This window comes from Petromyzon marinus, chromosome 57 (assembly GCF_048934315.1).
Source record: "Petromyzon marinus isolate PM22_M1 ecotype Great Lakes invasive population chromosome 57, UKy_Petmar_22M1.pri1.0, whole genome shotgun sequence".
Classification (NCBI taxonomy): Eukaryota; Metazoa; Chordata; class Hyperoartia; order Petromyzontiformes; family Petromyzontidae; genus Petromyzon; species Petromyzon marinus.
In genome coordinates, this window is record NC_133723.1 from 5,755,329 (window position 1) to 5,767,505 (window position 12,177).

Sequence of the window (12,177 nt, forward strand, 5' to 3'; positions counted from 1 at the left end):
ACTCAAACATTCCTACTCCAACATTCCCACTCTAACATTCCCACTCCAACATTCCCACTCTAACATTCCCACTCCAACATTCCCACTCCAACATTCCTACTCCAACATTCCTACCCCAACATTCCCACTCCAACATTCCCACTCCAACATTCCTACTCCAACATTCCCACTCCAACATTCCCACTCCAACATTCCTACTCCAACATTCCCACTCCAACATTCCCACTCTAACATTCCCACTCCAACATTCCCACTTCAATATTCCTACTCCAACATTCCCACCCCAACATTCCCACTCCAACATTCCTACTCCAACATTTCCACTCCAATATTCCCACTCCAATATTCCCACTCTAACATTCCCACTCCAACATTCCCACTCCAACAACAACAAACTTACAAGCGCGCCTGCCTGCCTATCATCAATATCATCAGCATCAACATCATCAACATCATCATCACCACTATCAACATCATTACCAATATCATTACCATCATCATCACCAACATCATAATAAACATCATCAATATCATTACCATCAACATCATCACCATCAATATCATCACCACCATCATCAACATCAGCATCATCATCAACAACAACACCATCATCATCACCACTATCAACATCACCAATATCATCACCATCAACATCACCATCAACATCATCATCACCAACATCATCCCCATTATCAACATCACCACATCCGTTACCTTTCGAGTGGTATTTATTTTGTTCAATAATATATCGCGCAGGCTGATACAGCAACAAAGACAAACAACGAGCAGGACAACGACAACAACAACATCATTATTAATAGTACGACCTTAGAGAGTGAGACTTCTATTTTTAGTCAACAGAGTCGGGTCGTGACACACGCACGGGAGAGAGCAGGGAGGGAGTGGTTTGTTCTAGGGACACTTTAGAGTCGTCATCTCCTCCTCCTCCTCCCTGTGCTGTCACCACAACTTTGCTAATTAATTACCTACGGCGCGGTGTGACGTGTGAGTGTGTTTACGTGTTTGTGTGTGTATGGGGCCGTCGATAAATGACGTCACGCGATTTTGGACGAATTTTTTACCCCCCCTCGACACACGGCGTCACAAAAAGTCAGACCCCCCCCCCCCCCCCTCTCAAATATGACGTCACAAAGCTCTGCCCCCCCCCTCCCCCAAAAGCATATTTTTATTTTGAAAATAAAACATGCTTCAAATCGCTTTAAACTATTGTCATCGTAGTGCGTATTTAATGTGGCGCTGCACTCTCATATTGTAGGAGTGTTGTTATAACAATTAGTGTTGTTATAACAATTCTATATTTATTTGAATTTGCGCATTTTGATGTGACGTCACATTTCTCACCCCCCTCCCTCTCGTCACACATCGTCACAAATGTCTGACCCCCCGCCTAGGTGCGTGACGTCATTTGTGGACGGCTCCTAAGTGAAGATATGTATATTTATATCTGTGTGCACGTTTATGTATGCGTGTATGTATGTCTGTGTATATTTGTGTATGTGTATATATCTTCGTGTAAACATGAGTTAACCTGTATTCAATTATGCATTTATGCGTGTATGTCTTTGTATGTGTGTATGTATCTTTATCTTTGTATCTTTGTGTGTATGTGTGTGTGTTTCTCTTTGTGTGTGTATGTGTGTTTGTCTTTGTGTGTATGTATGTGTGTATGTATGTGTATGTGTGTGTATCTATGTGTGTGTGTATGTGTGTGTATGTAAGTGTGTATCTATGTGTGTGTATGTATGTGTATATTTGTGTATGTATGTGTGTGTATGTGTGTGTATGTACGTGTATGTACGTATGTGTATCTATGTGTATGTATGTATGTGTGTATGTGTGTGTATGTGTGTATATGTATGTATGTAGTGTATATGTGTGTATTTGTGTGTATGTGTGTGTATATGTATGTATGTGTGTATATTTGTGTATGTATGTGTATCTATGTGTATGTATGTATGTGTGTATGTGTGTATGTGTATCTATGTGTGTGTATGTGTATATGTGTATATGTATGTGTGTGTGTATATGTGTGTATATGTGTGTATGTATGTGTGTGTATGTATGTGTGTTTATGTGTGTGTGTATGTGTGTATCTATGTGTATGTGTGTATCTATGTGTATGTGTGTGTATATGTGTATCTATGTGTATGTGTGTGTATGTGTGTGTATGTGTGTGTATGTGTGTGTGTATCTGTGTATGTGTGTGTATGTATGTGTATGTCTGTGTATGTGTGTGTATGTGTGTGTATCTGTGTGTATGTGTGTGTGTTGTATATGTGTGTTGTATATGTGTGTATGTGTATCTATGTGTATGTGTGTGTATGTATGTGTGTATGTGTGTGTATGTGTGTATGTGTGTGTATGTGTGTGTGTGTAAGTGTTATCTTGGTCTCAAGCATCGCTCATCTTCCCTGCCGGAATTCACTCCTTGACGTAGACTCGAGTGCACACCACGTCCTTGCAGGACATCGTCTGCAAAACGACAGCAGCAGCAGCAGCGTTGAGAAGAAGACGAACTCACAGAAGACGAACTCACTATCGGTGGGCACGTGCCGTTAGGGGCCGTCCATAAATGACGTCAACGCGATTTTGGACGATTTTTGACCCCCCCCCCCCTCGTCACACGGCGTCACAAAAAGTCAGACCACCCCCCCTCAAATATGACGTCACAAAGCTCTGCCCCCCTCCCCCCCAAAATATATAAAACATGCTTCACATCGCTTTAAACTATTGTCATTGTAGTGCGTATGTAATCTGCCGCTGCACTCTGATGTTTAATTAAGTAGATCGTGTTGTCTATATTTATTTAAAGTTGCGCATTTTGATGTGACGTCACATTTCTCAAACCCCCCCCCCCCCTCTTCACACATCGTCACAAATGTCTGACCCCCCCCCCCCTACACCTAGGTGCGTGACGTCATTTATGGACGGCCCCTTAACGCGAGCAGCAACACCTCTGAAGGCCGGCACTGTGGCACACGACACTGGGTGTGGGTGGCCCAGCAACCACGCGTGACATCTCAAGGTTTGCTCCACGTCAGCGACAGTGGCCGGTGGGATTGGATCAAGCAGTGGCCGAGCTGAAAGAGAGATGTGGTGCCATAGAAGCGAAGGCCCAGAGACAGTGCCGGATTATCGTAGTCGCTAAATCAGCTACACGTGTAGCTACTACTACTACATATGTAGTAGTAGCTACACGTGTAGTAGGAGCTACATATGTAGCTACTACTACATATGTAGTAGCTACATATGTAGTAGTAGCTACACGTGTAGTAGTAGTAGCTACACGTGTAGTAGTAGTAGCTACATGTGTAGTAGTAGCTACACGTGTAGTAGTAGCTACACGTGTTGTAGTAGTAGCTACACGTGTAGTAGTAGTAGCTACACGTGTAGTAGTAGCTACATGTGTAGTAGTAGTAGCTACACGTGTAGTAGTAGCTACATGTGTAGTAGTAGTAGTAGCTACATGTGTAGTAGTAGTAGCTACATGTGTAGTAGTAGCTACATGTGTAGTAGTAAGTAGTAGCTACACGTGTAGTAGTAGTAGCTACACGTGTAGTAGTAGCTACTACACGTGTAGTAGTAGCTACTACACGTGTAGTAGTAGTAGCTACCTGCAGTAAGTTGTAGCTACACATGTAGTAGTAGCTACACGTGTAGTAGTAGTAGCTACATGCAGTAGTTGTAGCTACACATGTAGTAGTAGCTACACGTGTAGTAGTAGTAGCTACATGCGCTATGGGCCCCCGCACTTTCAAGGGCCCCGCGCTAAATGCTTTCAAGCTATCAATTCCGGTTCAGTGATTCTGCACTTGCTCTATCACTATAGTACTATACCGCCCTTCAACTTTGTATGAACGACTGGGCGTTTAAGGTGAGCGATTTGTCGTGTAATCTGGCTGTACAGCAAATTAAAAAAATATTTAGGACCCCTTTATAACAACATATGCTCCAGGCCCCGCACTAGCTTCATCCGGCACTGCCCAGAGATCCCCACCCCCCCCCCCCCCAATGGATTTGAGTTTCGTTCTGAGCGTGCGAAGGGGTTGCTCCACCTCTCCCACCGAGCTCCGAGTTCTTGGAAGCGACGCTCTTGCTACTTGTCGCCAGCCCGCCGGCAGCCAGCGAGGAATCCTGGCCAAAGCGGCACTGCTTCTCTAGAGTAGCGCTGCAGGCGGGCAACTTCGCCGAAAGCGCTTCACGGTGGGGGGGGGGGGGGGGGCTGCCTCGCTCGAGATGCTCTGGAACGCCTCCCAAGAACTTTGCGGACTTCTAACGGGAATCTCTGCCGACTCGGCCAAGGTCAATAGCTTTGTATGTCGGACGTCCAGCGAGCAAAATAAATACCCCCCCCCCCCACCCTTCTCCCGGGTCACCCCCCCAATCCCCAGCCCCTTCCCCCCCCCAAGCCCCCCAGCCCCCTCCCCCCCCAAGCCCACTCCCTCACCCGCCCCCCGGCTCTCACCAGGATGAGCTCGTTCTCCGACACCATCTCGCGGCTCCACTCGGTCTGCAGGCCGTCGCCCTTGAGTGGCAGCTGCACGCACTGCAGCTTGTCGTCTTTCTCCCACTTCACCACGCTCTGCGTGCAGGCAAGGGGCAGGGGCAGGGGGGTACCATCACCATCGTCGTCGTCATCGTCGTTACTGCTGCTCTTGTTGCCCCTATTGGCGAGGCCCGGCGACCGCAGGGCCGTTCGTCGGTGGCGTCGCAGAAGCGCGCGCGGTTCTAAGCCGCCGGCGGGCCCACGCCCTGGTTAACGCCTGAGGTGTCCGTTGATTCGCCGTGGATACGCTACGCTACGCGCCGTCGGCGTCGCTCGCAGCGGACGTTGAAGATCCCCGCGACGCCGTTCGAAACGAGGCGCAGGCCGGGGGCGTGATGGGGAGACGTCGCGGTCCGGATTGGCAAATGCGAACCGCGGCACATGGGATCACGTAGAGCAGCAGCAGCAGCAGCAGCAGCGACCATGGCCCCCCACTGGCATTAGACTTAATGCACCCACTCGCAGGCCTGGCACTGAATCACGTTGTGCCACACAGGGACTGCTGCCACTGGGGGTGCCCTTTGGATGCGATGCAAGTGGCTGATCGCGTGTAAAGTGCCCTGCGGTGGCACCTCATCCTGCAACTCATCGCTATTCTCAGTAACATCATCCTCCTCCATTCCTCCTCTTGCTCCACCCCTCCTCCTCCACCAACCCTCGTCCACTATCCCTCCTCTTCCTCCACCCCTCCTCCACCCCTCCTCCTCCTCCACCAACCCTCTTCCTCCACCCTCCTCCACCACCACCACCACCCCTCCTCGTCGTCTTACCTTCATCTTGCGTCCGTCCATAGTCTCCTCCTCGAACTCCTCGCCCACCTTGAAGTTGACCTCCGTGCTGCGGATGGAGGTCCACGTCTTGATGTAGAAGTTCTCTCCGTCCTGGCGAATCTCCACCGTGGGCTTCGCCGCCGCGGCCATCTTCCTGAGCATCACGTTGATGCCTGCGGCGACGATGATCATGACGACGATGATGATGGTGACGATTGTGATGATAACGATGATGATCATGATTACGATAGTGATGATGGATGATGATGATCATGACGACGATGATGGTGGTGATGATTGTGATGATAACGATGATGATCATGATTACGATAGTGATGATGGATGATGATAATCATCACCATCATGACGATGAAACCGATGATGATGATCATCATCATCATGACGACGATGATCGTGATGATCATGGTGACGACGATGATGCTCATGATGATGACGATCATGATGATAATCATGACGACGAAGATGCGGGTGATAATCAATGACCAAGACGATTATGACGATGATGATGATGATGATGGAGACGAATAAAGTAAAATTAGGTTTATCGACTATGCAGCGAACATCAGCATCAGGAAAAATGTTCACTCTGAGTCGTCACGCTGCACGTGCAGCTGTCGGCGGGCGCGCCTCTCCGCCACGGCGATGTGGGTCGCCGTTCACGGAGTCAGCAGCAGCATCATCATCATCTCGACCATAATCATCATCATCCACTGGGTCGTCACGTGACCTCAACTGACTCAATTGGGATTATACACAGCAGCAGCAATCATAGAAAACTTGGCAGGACCCTCCTGCAAGCATTCGCCACGAGACTCAGTCAGGTTCTTACTGGCTAAAGAAGTTCAATAATAATATTAACTCAAAATATAAAACGTGGTGCTGCTAGGGGAGCAGGTTGCCTTTAATTAAAGGGACACCTGCCACGCGTGCGTAGTCTGATCAGAGCCGTGCCGAGCATTGCGTGGGGTCAACAGAAGATCGGAGAGAGGAGACAGAGAGAAAGCCGAAGAGACACGGAGACACACAGAGACACCGGTACACGGAGATTCACAGACAGACGGAGGCGTGGAGACACAGAAACGAGCGGACACGGGGAGAGATCGAGACACTGAGACGTAGATACGCACACAGAGGTGTAGACAAACTGAGGGCTACAGCGGAGACACGCGCGCGGCAGGAGAGCTTGGCGCGTCTGATAGCACGGGACCATATTAAAGCTGCTCGCCCGAAACTGGGTTGTCCCGCTGCTGTTTTACACGGAGACAGATCGAGAGCTCGGGTGCCTGTAGTTTGTCGGCTGAGACTTCACTGCGACTCGTGCTAATGTGTAAGTGGGGGGGGGGGTCATATTGACCGCGGTGGAGACGCTGAGCCGACACCCCTGAGACAGCTGAGTTCGAATCCGTGGTTGAACCGCCCGTCCTTAAAACCGTGTGCTCGAGTGTGAGTGACGTGATGGTCTCAGCCAAGTCACGAATGACTTACGTGGAGACTCATAGACTCATAGCCTCACACAGAGACTCATCAACTCGCGTGGAGACCCATAGACTCGCACAGAGCTTGAGTCGTGATGAAATCGGCTCCACAGGCGTAGCGAGTTGGTGCGCCCGGCCAGCCATCCGTGGGCCACAGAATCCCTGTCGCCACGCATGGGAGACCCCGGCGAGTTTATATATATGGTTTTTTTTTGGGGGGGGCGGGGAGTTTCGCGAATCTCTGCGTGATCCACCAACCCTTGCCGCCGAAAGAAGCGCCGGGCATTTGCGGACACGCGTCGGCTCGCCCGCGTCCCTGCGACGCAGTGAGCAACGCCTCTCAATTGGCTCTCCGCGTGGCTATAAATGGAAGGACTCTCACGTTCGAGAAGACTGCAGGACCGCCGTCCATCATTCATCGATGCGTCGTCGTCGTCGTCGCCATCGTGATTCTTAGTTATTTACTGCACTGATCGAGAGCGATTGCTTGAGACGTTCGCAGACCGCATGGCAGGTACACTAATTGGCGATGCCGCTGCCAGTGGTGGCACAATCAACAACAACAACAGCAGCGACAGCAGCAGCAGCGGCAACAACGAGACTCGACTGGTTCTGTATGGCACCTCGGTTCATTAGCGCGGTTGGCTACGTACGGCACGAAAGAAGTTCAACATACGGACGGACATAACAGGCGACGTTTTAGGGCTACGGTCCGTCTTCGTGTGCTACGAAGCAGGGTCATTGCCCGAAACGTCGGCCAATTATATATTTTCCCTTCTTAAGGCCAGAGTGTTATGTTATAACGAAGCGTTTTTATTTATTTCACCAGGTAAGGCCCCCAAATGAGCTATAGAGCTCTTTGTCAGAAGCTACCTGGCCACAAATGAAGCTCAACGAAGTTGCTTATCATCATCATCATCACCATGTGGAATTTATAGCAGCCAAATACTCGAAACGTGTGATGTTGATTATAAATGTGGAGGGAAACCCCGGAGGACCAGGAGAAAAATCCACGCGACTATGAGGAGAGACACGCAAACTCCAAATATACAGCAGCAGGCGTCAGAGTCAGGATCGAACCCACGACCTCCTGCGTACCAGGCGAGGTAGTTAACATCTCCCTAGCCACCGTGATGATGATGATGATGACGATGAGAGAGAGACACGCAAACTCCAAATATACAGCAGCAGCAGCAGGCGTCAGAGTCAGGATCAAACCCACGACCTCCTGTATACCAGGCGAGGTAGTTAACATCTCCTAGCCACCGTGATGATGAGAGAGAGAGAGAGACACGCAAACTCCAAATATACAGCAGCAGGCGTCAGAGTCAGGATCGAACCCACGACCTCCTGCGTACCAGGCGAGGTTGTTAACCCTAGCCACCGTGATGATGATGATGAGAGAGAGAGAGAGACGCAAACTCCAAATATACAGCAGCAGGCGTCAGAGTCAGGATCGAACCCACGACCTCCTGTGTACCAGGCGAGGTAGTTAACATCTCTAGCCACCGTGATGCTGATGAGAGAGAGAGAGACACGCAAACTCCAAATATACAGCAGGCTTCAGGGTTCGGGATCGAACCCACGACCTCCTGTATACCAGGCGAGATAGTTAACATCTCCTAGCCACCGTGATGATGATGAGAGAGAGAGAGACACGCAAACTCCAAATATACAGCAGGCTTCAGGGTCGGGATCGAACCCACGACCTCCTGTATTCCAAGCGAGGAAGTTAACATCTCATCACCGTAAATGGTAGTACAGTACTACGTATTGAATTTGTAAACTTTCATCGCTATCAGTTTTCATGTAAAAAATAAAAATTGTAAAATAAAATTGTTTATAACGCAGTTTTTTTCCCGACTGTAGACGCCGTGGAGTTGAGGTGAATAATCCATTGGGAAATCTCATGGAGGGCCTTTCACCCCTGCCACAGTAGGGGGCGCAGTCGCCCACACACTGAAAACCCTGGTGGCGTTCATAATGAAGGGCTAAATCCGAATTGTACGTTCATTTATTTCCACGTGGAGCGAAACGTCGGACATCGTTCCGATTGGTGACCGGGCTGAGAACATCAACTCACGCGGCTGAGTCGCGAGTGGCTGACGCTCAAATTCTAGCACATGCAGGCATCCACACAGAGACACCTACACACATACAGAGACACCTACACCCACACAGAGACACCTACACACATACAGAGACACCTACACCCACATACAGAGACACCCACACACACACATACAGACACCTACACACACATACAGAGACACCTATACACATACAGAGACACCTACACCCACACAGAGACACCTACACACATACAGAGACACCTACACCCACACAGAGACACCTACACACATACAGAGACACCTACACCCACATACAGAGACACCCACACACACACATACAGACACCTACACACACATACAGAGACACCTACACCCACACAGAGACACCCACACACATACAGACACCCACACAAAGACACCTACATACATACAGAGACACCTACACACATGCAGACACCCACACACACACCGAGATACCTACACCCACACAGATACACCTACACACACATACAGACACCTACACACACGGAGAGACACCTACACACATACAGAGACACCAACACACACAGAGACACCTACACACATACAGAGATACCTACACACATACAGAGACACCCTACACACACAGCCCATACACATCCTACATGCACCCTACACACACACCATACACACACACACCCTGTACACACACCATACACACACACCCTACACACACACCATACACACACACCCTGTACACACACCCTGCACACACACTGTATACACACACCCTACACACACCATATACACACACACCCTGTACACACACCATACACACACACACCATACACACACCCTGTACACACACACACACACCCTGTACACACATACATACACACATACACACACACCCTACAGTCTACACATACACACATACACACACACCCTACACACACACACCCTCACACACACACCCTGTACACACACACACACACCCTACATACACACACCCTGTACACACATACACACACACCCTACACATACATACAAACATACACACACACATACCCTGTACACACACACCCCTGTACACACACACACACACCCTGTACACACACACACACCCTGTACACACACACCCTATACACACACCCTACATACACACACCATACAAACACACACACCCTGTACACACACCATACACACACACACCCTACACACACACACCATACACACACCCTACATACACAAACACACCATACACACACAGATACACACACAATACACACACCAAATATATTCACACACACGCTAGATACATACACACACACCCTACTACACACACACCCTGCACGCACCCAGCTCTTTGAGGTAGTCCTCGAACTTCTCGCTGCTCTTCATCTTCCACGTGCCCGAGAAACTCAACATCGTCGCTGCCTCCTGCACCTCCTCTCAGCTCCCGAGCTCTGACCTCCTGGATGCGCGCGCGTGGGGAGAGAGCTCGAGATGGGGGGGGGAGGCGACAGACTTCTCCGACGTCGAAATATACAGCCCCGAAGTATATCTCTCTCGCACTCTCTCTCCTGTTCGTCTGTCTCGCTCTGTTGTTCCCTCCTCTCTCTCCTCTGTCTCTCACGATCACTGCGCTCTCGAAGCGCGTGCGTCTCTCGCTGAGTCTCCGCTTGATGTTTTATACGAGAGAGTGCGAGCGCGCGCGTGCCCGTGTGTGTGTATGTCTGTGTGCGCGTGTGTGTCTGTGCGCGTGTATGTCTGTGTGCGCGTGTGTGTGTCTGTGTCTGTGTGCGCGCGTGTGTGTCTGTGCGCGTGCGTGAGTGTATCTGCGTGTGTGTGTGTGTGTCTGTGCGCGTGCGTGTCTGTGTCTGTGTGCGTGTGTGTGTGTCTGCGCGCGTGTGTGTCCGTGCGGATGATTGATGACGCCTGACCGCGAGGAGATGAAGGGGAGAGAGGTGGGTGGAGGGTGGGAAGGGACAAGGGGGCTGCGGGGAGCGGTGGGTGGTTGGTGAGTGCGAGCGAAATTAATTTGGGGAGGGGAGTGGGTCGGGGGGTACGAGAGGGAGAAGGAGTGGCAGAGAGGGAAGGTTGGTTCATGATACGGGTGAATGAGCGAGTGAATGAATGGGAGAATGAGTGAACGGCAGAGTGGAGGGCAAGGGATGAGGATGAACGCCATAGAGATGAATGAATTACCAATAATATAACATCGAATGAATGAATGGGTGAGCGAGTAAGGGAGGTTCCAGAATGTGATCGATACGTGTTATAGAATGAACGAGAATGAGAATGAATGAAAGAAGGGATTACAATGAGAGCCATGGTGGTGCTGCAATGAAGGAAGACAAGTCGGTATTGATTAACTCCACCAAACAATCAATGCATTGGTGAAGTGAGTCGCAGACAGAGGAGAGCAGTGGAGAGTGAGAGAATGAGTGGAGAGGAGAGGGCGAATGAGTGAAGAGTGCGGGAGGGAATGGAGAATGAAAGAGATATAGGGAATGAGTGGAGAGTGAGGAGAGAGGGAATGAGTGGAGAGGAGAGGGCGAATGAGTGAAGAGTGCGGGAGGGAATGGAGAATGAAAGAGATATAGGGAATGAGTGGAGAGTGAGAGAGAGGGAATGAGTGGAGAGTGAGAGAGGGAATGAGTGGAGAAAGAGGGAATGAGTGGAGAGTGATGGAGAGGGAATGAGTGGAGGGTGAGAGAGAGTGAATGAGTGGAAAGAGAGGAAATGAGTGGAGTGAGAGAGGGAATGAGTGGAGAGAGAGAATGAGTGGAGAGTGAGAGAGGGAATTAGTGGAGAATAAGAGAAGGAATGAGTGGAGAGTGAGAGAGAGGGAATAAGTGGAGAGAGCGAATGAGTGAAGAGTGCAGGAGGGAGTGGAGAATGAAAGAGGTATGGGAATGAGTAGAGAGTGTGAGAGGGAATGAGTGGAGAGAGAGAATGAGTGGAGAGTGAGAGAGGGAATGAGTGGAGAAGTGAGAGAGCAGGAATTAGTGGAGAGTGAGAGAGGAATGAGTGGAGAGTGAGAGAAGGAATGAGTGGAGAGTGAGAATGAGTGGAGAGTGAGAGAGGGAATGAGTGGAGAGTGAGAGAGAGGGAATGAGTGGAGAGTGAGAGAGAGGGAATGGAGTGGAGAGTGAGAGAGAGGGAATGAGTGGAGAGAGAGGGAATGAGTGGAGAGTGAAAGAGAGGGAATGAGTGGAGAGTGAGAGAGGGAATGAGTGGAGAGAGAGAGGGAATGAGTGGAGAGTGAGAGAGAGGGAATGAGTGGAGAG

General features: G+C 49.9%; 1 protein-coding gene across 1 annotated transcript; it reads right to left on the bottom strand.

Annotated features, from left to right (window-relative positions):
- Positions 1-710: 710 nt before the first annotated feature.
- Positions 711-10,817, bottom strand: LOC142905701 (cellular retinoic acid-binding protein 2-like). Its single transcript, XM_076052704.1, has 4 exons — positions 10,243-10,817; positions 5,338-5,510; positions 4,487-4,603; positions 711-2,493 (listed from the first exon to the last, which is right to left on the bottom strand). The coding sequence occupies exons 1-4, from the start codon at positions 10,310-10,312 to the stop codon at positions 2,443-2,445; spliced, it is 411 nt and encodes a 136-aa protein (XP_075908819.1). The 5' UTR covers positions 10,313-10,817; the 3' UTR covers positions 711-2,442.
- Between the last annotated feature and the right edge of the window lie 1,360 nt (positions 10,818-12,177).